At 35.3% G+C, this 14345-nt stretch overlaps 1 protein-coding gene across 2 annotated transcripts in view; it reads right to left on the bottom strand.

Moving 5' to 3' along the window:
• Positions 1-532: 532 nt before the first annotated feature.
• EDIL3 (EGF like repeats and discoidin domains 3) overlaps positions 533-14345 on the bottom strand; it is a 395460-nt gene continuing 381647 nt past the window's right edge. For both annotated transcript variants that reach the window (XM_059694158.1, XM_059694159.1), the window contains one exon: positions 533-3527. In XM_059694158.1, the coding sequence (XP_059550141.1) occupies positions 3378-3527 (150 nt within the window). In that variant the 3' untranslated portion in view covers positions 533-3377. The remainder of the gene's footprint in view (positions 3528-14345) is intronic.

Below are 14345 nucleotides of genomic sequence, written 5' to 3'. Positions count from 1 at the left end.
ATTATATAGGATTTTTTTTTGAAATCTAAGAAAATATATAAACTGTGGAAAGTACACAGACTTAATATTTTACAGTGTCTTCCAGAGAGGGTTTATGAAAAAGTCAAGTGTTATGATTCTCCTTAAGCAATGACTGAGTTATATGGGTAAATACATATTAATGTTTGTGTTACTGCTTACTTGACTAGATCTCTTCATTTTACTACTGAGAATCATGTACTTAAAAAACAACCGAAATAATAGCATCTGACTAACAATAAGCAGATCCATACTTTAAATATGTGTTAGGTTAAGAAAGGACTTTGGATGATTAGAATTCCAATAAAATTTCCATAGCTAAAAGGAGCAAAAAGAAATGCACACATTTTAATGATTTTGTTTTTGGATAGGCCAGTTTTGCTGATGTTAATGTATATTTGGAGCCTACTGTAATTTCTATATCTTTCTGTATTTTTCAACTGTCTTGTACAAAAAGGAAAAAAAGTAAACCAAGCAACTAGTTAAAGAGTAATGGGCATTCATATTCAGACAATTTATATATTCTTAAAAATGTGTTTAATTACAACTGCTCCAAAATTATCCCAGATTTTCAAAAGTTTTATTTTAAGTTTGAAGACTAGACAAGGTCATACTGATTTTACAACATCCTACATTATTTTAGTATATATACAAAGAAAAACAACAACATTGGAATATTACACAGCTTGAATGTTTGCAAAGGTTATTTGTGTATTAGTTATTTCTGTACTTACTGACACATCAGATGCCAGCAGTATTATATTTCATAATTTGCTGCCTAGCAAAGGTACAATCTTAGTACCCTAAGTCTTCAAAATTCACAACAGTCCTTATGAAGTCATAAAGAAAGAGAAAGTCAATCCTAATAGTAGAATTAGTGACTGTGATAAATGCTTTTAACAAGACATAAATATAATTGGAGATGTTTAAAATGTTAATTTCATAGATTATAAAATTAGTATACTATGATTACTCAATGTGATGAATACTAGGGAATTCTGTATATTATGCTTATGCAATTTCACTTGTTTTAATGTGAATTTAAATAGAGTAAATTTACTTCACTTTGATGTCACTGATATAAGTGACATCAAAGCTACATGTCACTTCACAATAATTAGTAACATTTCCACCTGTCAAAATCCCATCATTGTCATGAATTTTGAGCATTGTGGACAAATAACTATTCCATTTATTGTGCCGTGTTGGTGAAGAGCATTTAAAGCAGCAGAGAGAAAATGCACAAGCAAGAGAAATCCATTTCGTTGTATTTCTGAAAGGTGACAAATATACTTTTAATTAACGCCCTTTGAAAATATTTGCTTAAAAAGCTATCAATAGAACGAAATCAAAGTATCATAGGAAGCCATGAATAATTTTGAAAAAGTAAGTCATTACAAAGAATTATAAATTTTAAAACATTCGGTAAAGAATGATAATTATTCATCATCTACAAAGGAAAACATCTAGAAATTTGGTCGGACAGTAAAATTTTAAAGAATAATAATTAATTAAGTCCAAAAAATATACACATACTTATGTGTATAATTTTTGGACTTAAGTAATTATTTGCAACATGACTTTAAAATTTAGCAAATTAAAAATATTTAAGTTCCTAACTTTAAAGTTATCACTTAAAAACAATATTGTTTTTGAAAGATTATGAAAACTGATCACTATTTTAGATGCTTCAAATTAATGGTATTAAGAGCCTTAAGTAGAAAGTGTATAGGCATAGGACAAATATGTGGCCAGACAGTCCTAATTTTGCTCTTATTAAAAACACCATTATGATTGACTTTCTCTTTAAATCCTTCACTATAAGACCACTCCATATATACATCATTAAGAAATGCTAATAATACATGGACAGACGAGACAATAACATTCTAGTGGCTTTGTTATGCAGCACAAATTATAAAAGGAAAAAATAAAATTTAGGGTTGTTGCACAGGACCTCAACATTTCGTACACACACTGTACTTTCTTTTCCAGGACCCTTAATTTAAAACTCCAATAATTCTGTGTCTAAGCCTTATAAAAGAAATAATTGTAAAGCTTATAAATTAGATATTGAGGACTTTTATGGAGGCAGTGTGAGCTTTAATTTGAGAAATGTGTCAATGAAACCTCCATTATCAATAACAAATTGTTATGATAATTGCTTATTTTTCAGGACCTTTGAAGAAAAATAAATAGAAATCAATTTTCATCTTGAAAATGGTTTACTACTTTGCCATTAGTAAGTACTTTTCTTCTCACAAATAACTACACAATGTGCTTTCCTGGGAAACCACCACCAGTTTCAAATCGTAATAGAATTCTGGTTTCACAGAAAGTGCAGAGATGAACAAAGAAATAATGAGTATGCTTGGCCAAGCTAAGCAGCACTATGTTAACATTTGTTGAAATATTTTTAATAGAGAAACAAAGGCTTCCGCATTCTATTATGTTAAAGTAAAGATAAGGCTATATAAATACCATGGAAATGAAGATAAAAATTTTGGTTTTAAAGGAACATAATACAACTTTGTTCTTGTTTATTTTCCAAAATGGTAATATTATTTTTTTATAAAGGAAGTATCTGGAATTTACATAGGTATAGTCTCCTTCAGAAATAGATTTCATATTCAGTCGACTGAGATTAATTATGATCAATCTACTCATTTTCAATCATGTTCCATATGTAAACAATGATACTTCTTTTAGGCAAATAATAGAAAAAACTCAATTGGAAAAATGTGAACTCATTTAGGCAATATACAATATAAAGAATATAAAATAGAACCAAAAAAAGATCACATGATGTCTGATTAGAAAAAGTAAAGTGAGAACTATAGTATCAATTAGTACTGCATGTTACAAATTCTTCTTCAAAATTCTGTTATAAACACTGACAGTGTTTGGTAGGCACAGGGAAACAATTAGGATAATGTAGAGTCACTACAGAAAGAAAAAAATCTTATTGCTCACATTGTAGTATCCCTTTGATAAGAACTGGTTGTGCATTGATTATAAAAGCTCTATCAACTCTTGCTTTTACTTGATAACTATGAGATTTTTTAACCTTGCTACTCTCTTTCCCTAATATATTTCAACCATTGTGAATGATTCTGGAAACCGTGAGAAAAGTAATTCACAGTTAATGTGATGTTGCTTAAGAAATTTAAATAATAAAAATCAAATTAAACCTTTGAAAAGGCAGGCTTAGACTTCCTTACAAAGATAGTTAGTGGCCTACCATAATTTGAGCACTTTTTCATGAAAAACCCCATTCAGTTTCCTACAGATTTAGCACAGTTCATTCCATGGAGATAGAGAGGAGGGAGCAGAGAGGAGGGTCGTGGGTGTGGGGCTCCTCACTCCTGCTCTGTGCAGCCCAGCAGCTCCGACCGCAGCGTGATCCTCCCATACCAGGACCAAGGAAGGATCCTTATGTGCCGCGCATAGATGGGAGGGTCGATGACGTTTTTTCTGTGGGTGTCATTGTCAAAATTGCCCTGGAACACCTGGTAAAGGAGAGTGAAGAACATCAATCATACGGCTGCTTCTTCTTGGGAATTATTTTTATTATTTTCTTATTTGGAGTCCCCCCCCCCCCATGTGAGATTTGATAACTAATCATGTTATGTTTTTAAAAACATATTGCAGCTTCTTCCCTTTTCTTTTTAAATCATTATTGTTGAAAGTATTATATGTGTCCCCCTCTTTCCCTCATTCTAGCCCTTTCTAGGCTCCCCCACCCCCAGTCCCAGGCCTTCACCACCCTGTTGTCTGTGTCCATGGGTTATGCATATATGCATACAAGTTCTTTGGTTGATCTCTTCCCACCCACCCACCCCTGCCTCTTAAAGCCCAGCCCAAACGCAGCTTCTTTTTAATAATCATTTTTAAATTAAATTGTCAATCTTTAAAAAGAGTTAAATAAGACAAAACTGTTTTGTGTTATGCAGGAATCTATGTAGATCTACCATTTCATCTGCCTATGCATTTTTAAAAATACAACAAATGTTTATTTTTTGCTTTGGTCACAGAGCACTGCTGGTTAGGCAGAGGGTGCTGAAAGTGCTCTTGTCTAAGAGGTGACGCAGAGATCCAGGTTGCTTGCAAATTTCAGGCACATCTGAAACATGTGGCCCCACACTCACAAAGGACAGGGCGGGAGAGGGTTGCTAGATTGTGCAGGATAGCTGAAAGAGCAAGGTATGGAAACAGCTTGCATCATTTCTGGATACAGCTCACTGGCCTTAATCAATGATAGGAACCTGGCCCAAATGAAAACGGGGAAGTAGAGAGGAGAGTATGGATATCTCGTGAGCATAACAGTCTCTGTCACAGTGTCTTTCTGCTCACTTCTCCCTAGAGAGCAAGATTAGTCCATCTTCAAGAGAGGCAACCTAATCAAAGCCGTTTTTGAACTACATTTTTTTTCTTTGCTTCTCTATTAATTCCTGGATCCATACAATACTGTTGTGATCATTGGGGCCCATATGCTCTTAGGTATTGCCATTACATATCTGTTCTCCCTTTTCTTCATTTGTTTGAGACCTTCATAATAACTTTGAGAAGTGTCTGCCTCACAATAAACGAATCAATACTATGACCCTGCCCTGGCCAGGTAGCTCAGTTGGTTGGAGCATCATCCCATACACCAAAAGGTTGGGAGTTTGATTCCCCGTCAAGGCACATACTGAGGTTGGGGGTTCAATCCTTGGTCAGGGCTTGTACAGGAGGCAATGGATCAATGTTTCTCTCTCACATCAATGTTTCTCTCCATTTTTCTTTAAAAAATCAATAAAAAAACATGTCCTCTGGTGAGGATTTAAAAAAAATTATTAAAAAATGATGACATTGGGATCCTGATAAGAATGGCGTAAAATGATACATTATTTTTGGAGAAATTCATCTATTTATAATACTTAGTCTTAAAGACTTTACTATTTTAAACCATGGATTCTGAACCTTTATTATTTAAGTATTTCTGTTTCATATTTATACTTTTGGATTAGAGCTATTAGGATAGTAAAAATCACTTCAAGGTTTCCCTTGTAACTTTGAGGCATCTTATAATGAGAAGATAATTTCATTTCTTGCTTGAGATCAAAACATAACTATATGGCTAAAGGGAGACCTGAAAATAAAACTTCCTCAAAGCAGTAAAAAAACCCCTCCATTATCAATGACAATATTTAGCCCATATCTTTGAACATCCTAAAACTAAAGGGAATGTTTTAAAAATAGCCTTTTATTTTTAGTTGGTTCAGTCCCACATGATCAAAAAGGTTCCCTGGAAAGAAAAAAAAATAAAGAAATTCTTCTCTGAAGCATTAGACAGCATGACACTGATTAATAGAAGCAACAGACAACATGGGGTAATCTTTCTGCTGGTTTCATGGAAAGATTATGAGGGGAAATACAAGTGCCACTGACATCTGGTGGGGGAATGATTTTTCAACTTGACACCAAATATATCTCAAAAGCTATTATTGAAAAATATTTGCTGAAGAAGAGAATACTGAACTATGCCACATCTAGAATTCATCCTCCTGGCATATCTGAATTCACATTCATATAATAAAAATTTCATCTTCAGCAATGCTCGGGCTTGCTTGACCAAGGAGGAATTAGCTCTGGATTAAAATGTGTTACTAAGTAACAGCGCCTCTGTTAGCACACGTTCACATGTATAGGACATACCCTACAAATGCTTATCAAAATCTTGAGAGGTTGTCATTGCAACAGCAGAAAATAGGAGAGTACACACTATGGTTTCCTGACTTTCTCTCCGACATATGATATTAGATTCAAATGCTTCACTGAGACTGTGGTGTTACAATTTAATATAAAAACTAAAATCCAATTTCATAGCCCTGCTAGAGATCTTAATGTATATCTTTGGGATTAATAGAGTTTAAATTTATTAACTTTCATCACAAGATCTATGACAGTCCAAAATATAGCCTTATGCCACTTGTTGGGAAGGAAATATGGGAAGAAACAATTTTCTTTTACGTTGCTGGTCTTCAGCACACGTTTTCATAAGAAACTATCAACCCATGAAGCAATAGTCCACTTATTACCTATACCCCTCTCTTTATCATGGAGAATACATATAGAGAAATGGCATCAGCTCTGAAAGTGCACACAGCTAGGGCATTTCTGATTTATTGTGTGAAAGTCATAAATATGTGCATGCTCATTAAAAAAATTAAATGAAGTTTCATAAAACAGGCTGATTTACAACAAAAATGTCCACAGAAAAACAGCCAAGATCCACATTGGAATCACCCAAACTGTGATCTAAAAGTTCTGAAAACACAGTCTTATTTTCAGAGTTCTCTCAGTAATGACACAGCACCGAACACAAAGCACACATTTGCAAATTCCAGCATGACATCTTGTACTTGCTGTGCAAACATGTGGCACATATGCTGTTTTCTTATCTCTAGCACTGGGAAGAGCCTGCTTAAGAATGCTATTTCCATGTTTCACCTGGCCAAAAATGCAAACTCAGTGTTTTTAGTTAGCTTCATAAACTCTAAGAATTCTGGAAGAGTGCTCTCACATACACACTTTAGAGATTTAAGCACCTTGATTGAAATCAAGCCTGAAATGGCTGATGGAGAAACTTAAATCTCCATATAGCAGGGAAAACATGAGTTGTGAGAAAGTGGCTTTTATTGAGAAGTTTTTTAAAGGAATCTGCACAAGTTTCAGTTTCAGGAGATTTAATTAGCTGATGACAAGTGTGCTGATATACTCAAACATGATAATGCCCAGGGGTCTCTTAGGCTTCAACCAACATATGGGGCCTCAAGAAAAAAAGCACTCAAGGTATTTTGGAGAGGTTTGCACAATTACAACTTAGGAGTATGTAGGAGAAAATGCAGCTGCCTCAATGTGACTGAGATCTTGGAATTCGTTTTCTAATGTCAACTCTACTAGTTAAAATTCAAATCAGATTCAAGGGAGGATTCAAATCTCAATGCAGAGAGACTACTGGATAAAATTTAATATTCCAGCAACACTTAATATTTTTATAAGATGAGATTTGTCATTCTTTGTTAGAAACAATGGAGTATTAAGGCCAGAGTAGATGTCATCAGTAGGAGGAGCCAAGGAACCTGGAGGGAGGCAGTATCCTCCATAACAAAGTCCTAGAGCTGGGCATAGCTCAGCCTCTCTTGGCAGTCATGTATTATGACTCTGCCTTCCACAAATATCCAGAAATCCTTTGGGGAATTTCTTGCATATACTACTTAATTAGCAACTCATCTGGTTTATGAAGATGTAATTCTTTTTATTTGTCCTAAACTTAAGTCATTAAAAGTTTTAAAGAGGTTCCCATTGTTCTAAGCTTTTGGAATTTACTTCCTATGTCCAAATAGTGAGTAGTTTTAAGCTTTTTTTTTTTTTTTACAGCCTCCCTGAGCTCTGCAAGTCAGTTTTTTAGCAAGGTGTCAAGTGGCCACCAGTTCATCCCTCTGACCTATAGGTCACCCTCTCTACATTTCACTACCTCTTTTCTGATATGTGGAGACTAAAACCATATGTGGGATTCCAGATACTAAGGAAATAAATGGGTTAAAAAAGCTTTCTCAAGTTTTCTGCATTTGCCTTGTTAATAGCTTCAAACGTACCGTACCATTGGCTTTATTGGCTATACATTTATTCTGATCTGATGTCCTTAAGAGAGAGAAAGGACAAAGATAAAAAAATCCATTTCTCTAGGGCAGCATGGTGTATGTGTGTGGGGGCGCGGGGAAGGAGAGAGCAGGGGAGTGTAAAAGCTAGGCATTCTTTATTTAGCATACATAATTTCAATTACGTGTCCTCTTCATCTGGAATGCTTATAAAGAAGTTAGAAGAGAACAGTCTGATTGCTGAGAAACTCTGTTTTTATTTCATTCTACCCATACATGGAAGAAACTGAGACTTGGAAGAGAAGGCACAGCACCAAATTCCCTCTCTATTTTGGCCATGGAACTGTCCACCGATCTGTGGTAAGCCTCAATGTAACAGGGCAGGTATATGTTTACACATTTCAAATGTCTGCCTATCTATTGGCCTGGAATATGTCTCTTCCTAAGTTCCATCTACAGATCTGAGTGCTTTATTCTTAATGGGTATAGAAATCTAGGTATCCAAAAGCAACAAGAACAAAAAGACATACCCAGCATCACTTTTTGCATATTTAATAATAACTAACACAAAGCTTTCAAATTCAAATTCAAGGGTAAACTTCCATGGTTCTTCAAACAATTCCTCAAGTAAGATGCATTTCAAACTTATCTTGATTTCATTCCATTGGTTTCCCTCTGGTTTAACTGTAACTTGATTGGGGTATTTGTTTGGACACAGTATGCAATGGCTCAAAAGAGTACACTTTTGTTGTAGATACAATCTTTCTATAAATGCAGTCTAAGATTTAAAACTATTATACTACATTTTGGGTTATGACTAATTGATTTATGGTTAAATAAACTCTGAACTTTTTCATAAAATTTCTCTAAAGCCAGGATTTTCCCCAATTTTTCACTCTAAAATAGATTTATAGTAGATGTAGAAATTTATATTTATCTCAATTTCATTTCAGTTTATTGAATTTATGACATTTAAAATAGTAATTACTACTTAAAATTATGATGTATTTAAAAAGTAGTGGAAATTTAGTGGACATTAGGATTTAAGTATCTTTTTATAAAGTAACCATTTATGTATTATGTAAGTATAAAATCTGATTTTTATGGTGACATAATGAAGTTATACTTATTAGTTTATAGATCAGCATCATAAAACGCATTTTTATGTACTTAGTATCAACATTCCTTGAATATTTTGGATTGTTAAATATTTCTATTATAGCTTGAATCAATGTTTTAAGTGGCTTAATGCCTTATGGACATTTTCACAGAATAAATATGCACAAATGGTGTTAAACATAATATTTATCTATTTGGATAGGGTTTATAAGAGAGACTTATTTTTTCTGATTTTATGATTAGATTATCAATATATTTTAGGCTAAGCTGCAATTTAATTTATACCTACTTTGCCCTTTCAAGGAGCATTTAAAAAATAAAGATTTTTATTAAAAAATAAAATAAAAATTATTTTTAAATGTTATAAATTATTTTTTAAAAAAGTTTCTGTTAGTTTTATAAAATGGGGAAAAAAGAGGACATATGTAATACTTTCAATAATAAAGATTTTAAAAAATTCTTGTTGGCAGTTTCACGTGTGAAACTTGTTAGTGATTGGATATAAAAAGTTTGAAAACAAAGTTTGATTCTTTTAGCTGACATAGACTCTAGCTATTTTCAGTGAATTCAATTTTCTAGGAAAATTTACCAGCATCCTGAAGCCATTTCATGATTGAATGGCTACTATATCATTCTTGATGGTTTTCTCTACAATCAATTCCACTAAACCAATGAAACTGTAACAAAATTAGTCTAAATATAAGTACATTCTTTCAGATGTAATAAGGAAACAAGAAACCAGTTTTCAGGTAAATTCCAATATTCTAGGAAATGTTCCTTGGAAAATAGTGCCTATCAAGAAGAGAATCCCATTCTAAGACATACCCCCCAATAAACAAACAAATAAACAAACAAAAAATCCTGATAGACTATCATTGGAGATAGTAGATTGTATTAACAAGAGTCTATATTGATCACCAGCCTGCAGAAGAATGAGTTGGGGATGAGTCATCACTATCGGACACCCCAACAATGCTGCAGCAAAAATCCTCAGCAGCACAGAGGGCCAGGGAGCTGCCACAGTGTCTTCCAACCAAAATCATCTTGAGTAGCACTGCTGCCCTGCAAAAGTGCTGATGAGGTGCCCTAACCGGTTTGGCTCAGTGGATAGAGCACCGGCCTGCAGACTGAAGGGTCCCAGGTTCGATTCCGGTCAAGGGCATGTACCTCCGTTGCAAGCACATCCCCAGTGGGGGGGGGGGGGTGCAGGAGGCAGCTGATTGATGTTTCTAACTCTCTATCCCTCTCCCTTCCTCTCTGTTAAAAAAATCAATAAAATATGTTTTTAATAAAGTGTTGATGAAGTAAGGCCACACCCTCCTGAAACTGTGTTAGCAGGTGAAAATTTCTGCATAGTTCAGGATGTGTCAAATCTAGTTTAGTCATAACACCTGTAGATACATGTCATTCCAGTGAGCAGTGTATAGTTCATACAACTTTGTGTAATGAAAGACTAACCTTACCCAAAGGGATGTTTGACCTTTGTCTTCAGCTTCTGGGGAAAAATTAACTCCCTTGGAAAGTCCCGAATGATAAGAGGGTCTCTGTTTATGTGGGGGCTTTAGGCCACACCAAATAGCCCACGCAAACAATGTGAGTTATGGTGGGGCCTTTGGGGCTGGAGACTAAAGTCAGCCATGGAAGCATTGAACCATGTCTATGTGACTGAGCTTCCATAAACATTCTGCCCATCAGGGCTGAGGTGAGTTTCCCTGGTTGGCAGCACCGTCCGGGACAACGCTGAGAGAGAGCGGAAAGCTCACGCCTGGACCTCTTCTGGACTCTGCTCCATATGCTTGGCTAATTTTTATCTGAAACCTGTCACTGTCATGAAGTGTAACTGTGAGTGTAGTTTTAAACAAGCTCTGTGAGTCCTTCTAGTGAATTATCCAACCTGAGGTGGTCTTCGGTACCTCTGAACCTGCAATTGGTGTCAGAAATAAGTGGAATTGTGAACTTCCAAACTTTGCAATGAGCAATTAATGTTGCAAGGTTAGCAGACTTTTTATATTTGTAACATTGATTAGTCTGAAAAGGGACCTCAGTTGTCTGAAAGGATTGTATCTAAAACTTTCTCATATCATGTGCCAGACTTGTGACAGGATTAGTTATTTTCTCAGCCTTTTCAGATTCTTTGATTAAATCCTGACTTGACAACCTATTGTAATGTATTGATTGTAGTCCTGGAGTACACTATCTACATTTTCTACTCTTAGGTTCTATTCCATTTTTACTTGCTCTTGTTTTTATTTTCTGGATAGTATTTATTCTCATGGCCAAAAACTTAATAAATATATCAAACAACTAGCATTACTTGTTCTGTTTCATATTTTAGTAACAAAACAATTCCACATCTTTATTCTTCCATATTTCTTTAATGTCATTTTTTGCAAAGGCTTACACATTCTTTGGGGAATATTACTTTGGCCATCTACTGAGGATTAATTTAAAATCAGAGAAACTGCAGTCAGGTTTTCTGAAAGCTGTAGAGCATGGTGACATATATAAATAATTCTGCATCATATTTCATATTGGATGCCAATTTTTCTGTGTTCCTTTCAAAATGTTGTTTTGTTTCTAAGCCCTTTTAAAAGTCTGGACCCTGGTTGCTTCAGAGATTTCTTTGCTTTCCAAGCTACCTCAATGAAATTAAATAAAGCTTTCAAATTGCCCATCCAAGGATTTAACTTCAAAGGTCCAATTATAGAACATTTTTGTTTGATGGGGGAGTGAAAAGAAAAAACATGGAGACTAGTTCCATGTCTTTCTTCCACCTGCGCATGAATCATTTTCAACCATTGAAATTAATATATGGATTCTCTGAGAACATTATTCCACTCTCATTGTTGCTCTCAGGAGATTTCCGGTGATTCTGAAATGGGCTTTCTTTTGTAATTATGCAAAAATCTAGGTCTTTGGCTTAAGGGAATGCTACATTTCACTGAACTGATCTGGATTTGCTTCATGCTTAGACTGTATATAAATCTCTGATTATATTCCAAAAATTTTTACTTAGCCAGAAATTTTATATTCACTTAGAATTCTTGCAAAACTATTTTGCAATCTATTGTTCTTTCTGTTAGACTTTTTTTTTTCTTTAAAATGCACCAATGGGATATTTTAAATATAATTGGCCCAAAATGCAAATATGTTGTATTTTTTTCTACCCTGGCTGTAAAGGGTCATTTATTACTTTTTAAATTGTCACATGTTCTCTGTCATTTTCCTGTAATTGATGTGAAAGTTGGTTGGCTGATATACAATTCTGGATTGGTAAAGAGCTGAAATCTCTTTCTAAAGTTCATTCTTTCCTGGCACTATGGGGGTTGAAGGTTGGGAAAGAGGAGGAAATGGCACATCTTTGGGAGTATTTTTGAGAACTTATAACTTCTGGCCTCACATAGAAGGGGTCCACTGACCCAAAGAGATATGAGATTAAGTAAGGGCTCTATCTCTCCATGGTCATACCAACTTCTCTATTACTGGAAAGCTGGCATAGGTTATACTTGTAATTTCCTAGTCCAGTGTGAGAGCGACAAATTGAACCAAGGATTTGCTAAGAGACAACCCGGTCAGGGGAAAGTGGAAAGGGTCTGGGGACAGAGCAGCCACTTCCATTCCATCTGTGGTTTTCTTTCATAACCTGGACTCCAGGGAGCTGGAGACCTGGCAGCTTCCTAGAAAGAGCTGGAAGAGCCTCGCTGAAAAATTCACAGGACCTTTGTTACTAGGTGTGACCCTGGAAAATCACCCAGAGAAAAATCAGAAGACACTAACTCGGTCGACTGTTATCTTCCTTCTCCTAAACTAGCGGGCATTTAGAATGCTCAGTCTAAAAGTCAGTAGGTGGGACACACCACCACATTTAACTCCGTTTGTGATGAAAGTTTCCTTAAGTAACAGGACTATCCTAGGAAATATATCACATAGGATGACTGCCTGTAAAGATTTATGGAACATAAAATATGTCATTCTACACTGTGGCTGTATATTTACACTATCTGTCCTCTAGCACTCAGATTTTAACTGCCATAAGAAATATTCCTGCAGAAAAATTAGAACTGGAAAATCGTCTCCTTTTCAAAGATATCTCCACAAGATATTACCAAGTGCTGTCAGAAACTAAGAGCATCTAACCTTTTCTTTTCAGTCTAACATCAGAATTGCAGAAATGACTTTCCTTTTTTTCTAAAAAGGTCAGGTAGCCTGCCTCTCTATTGAAGCCCAGTGCTCATCTCTTAAAATTTCCTAAATCACACCCAGCATTTGCATTTTATCAGAATAATCTATAGTCTGAGTGTATCCCTTCATTGTAGATATGTAGATGATGGGGCAGTAGAGAAATTGGTGGCTGATAACTCTCATCCCACATTAAGAATCTTTTGTCACTCCACATCTCTGAAGGGTTTTATATTGTCTTGGTCAGAAATGACTTAGTACAGACACATGTATGAGCACAGCAGTGATTTAAGCATTCAGCATGGGTCTCATCCAAACTGGCGCTGAGGAGAAAAGAGTATCAGGGAGTGGCAGAAGATAATCCTGGAGATGAGTGATGAAGCCGCAAAGGGGGAGTTCACAGCTGAAACAGAGCGTGTGTGTGTGTGTGTGTGTGTGTGTGTGTGTGTGTGTGTACACCTAGGCGAGAAGGAAGGCTTTCTCCTTTATCTTCTGTTCTTCTGGGCATTCTCAGGAGACTGACTAACCCAGCTGGAAGTTCTAGGGGATCTTTAATGGAAATGGGGTTGTGAGATATAAGTTATGAGATATACACATACTAAAAATTATTCATTGTTTATCTGAAATTCATATTTAATGGGCATCCTTTATTTTATTTCCTAAATCTGACAATCTTATGGGAAAAACATAGGGAATCCTTGCCTGAGCTGAGCAGGTGCAAACTCTGCTTTGGTCTGAGCTAAATTCTGGATGATTTTGTCTCAAAGATCTGAGGGTATATTGATTATTAAAATATACTTGCTATCAGGAGGTAAACATCAACTTTGCTATTACTTATAGCTATTGGTGAACTACCAAAAGTAAGAAACAAAAGTGCTATTTTGCTATGTAAAAGTAATATTATTTTCACTCTTATGAAAAACGTCCTCTTTTAACTATTATTAACTATTTAATATTTCATTTATCTGTGCAAAATTAAGTTTGTTTCTAGCTTTAATGGAGAGCTGGAAGTTAATTCCTGTGTTCAGTCTTCTTAGGTTTGGTCACCAGTTCACAGCTGCAGAAAAACTGGGGGGAGTGTCCCTTCATACAGCTATAATCACTGGATTTATCTTTTATTTTTCAAAGTTATCTTTTAATCAGTTTTGCGTTTCTAGCTACACCAGAAACTTTGTAATGATGAGAAATGTGTTGCCTTTTTTATAAGATCCCCAAGGGGCTTAATACAAATGTGTGTCTCAAGAGCACTCCATGCATCCTAATGCAATTTTACTTTGAGATCCAATAAAAGGAAATACATCAGAATCACTAGCCAGTGGGTCACTTTAGAAGGTGTGGCAGAGTCAGAAATCTTGTTATAGTTTCGCATAAACATGGAACTATAAC

The sequence above is a fragment of the Myotis daubentonii genome, chromosome 4 (assembly GCF_963259705.1).
Source record: "Myotis daubentonii chromosome 4, mMyoDau2.1, whole genome shotgun sequence".
In the NCBI taxonomy this organism is placed as follows: domain Eukaryota; kingdom Metazoa; phylum Chordata; class Mammalia; order Chiroptera; family Vespertilionidae; genus Myotis; species Myotis daubentonii.
The sequence above is the reverse complement of the archived record's forward strand: the minus strand, read 5'-3'. Positions and strand labels throughout refer to the sequence as shown.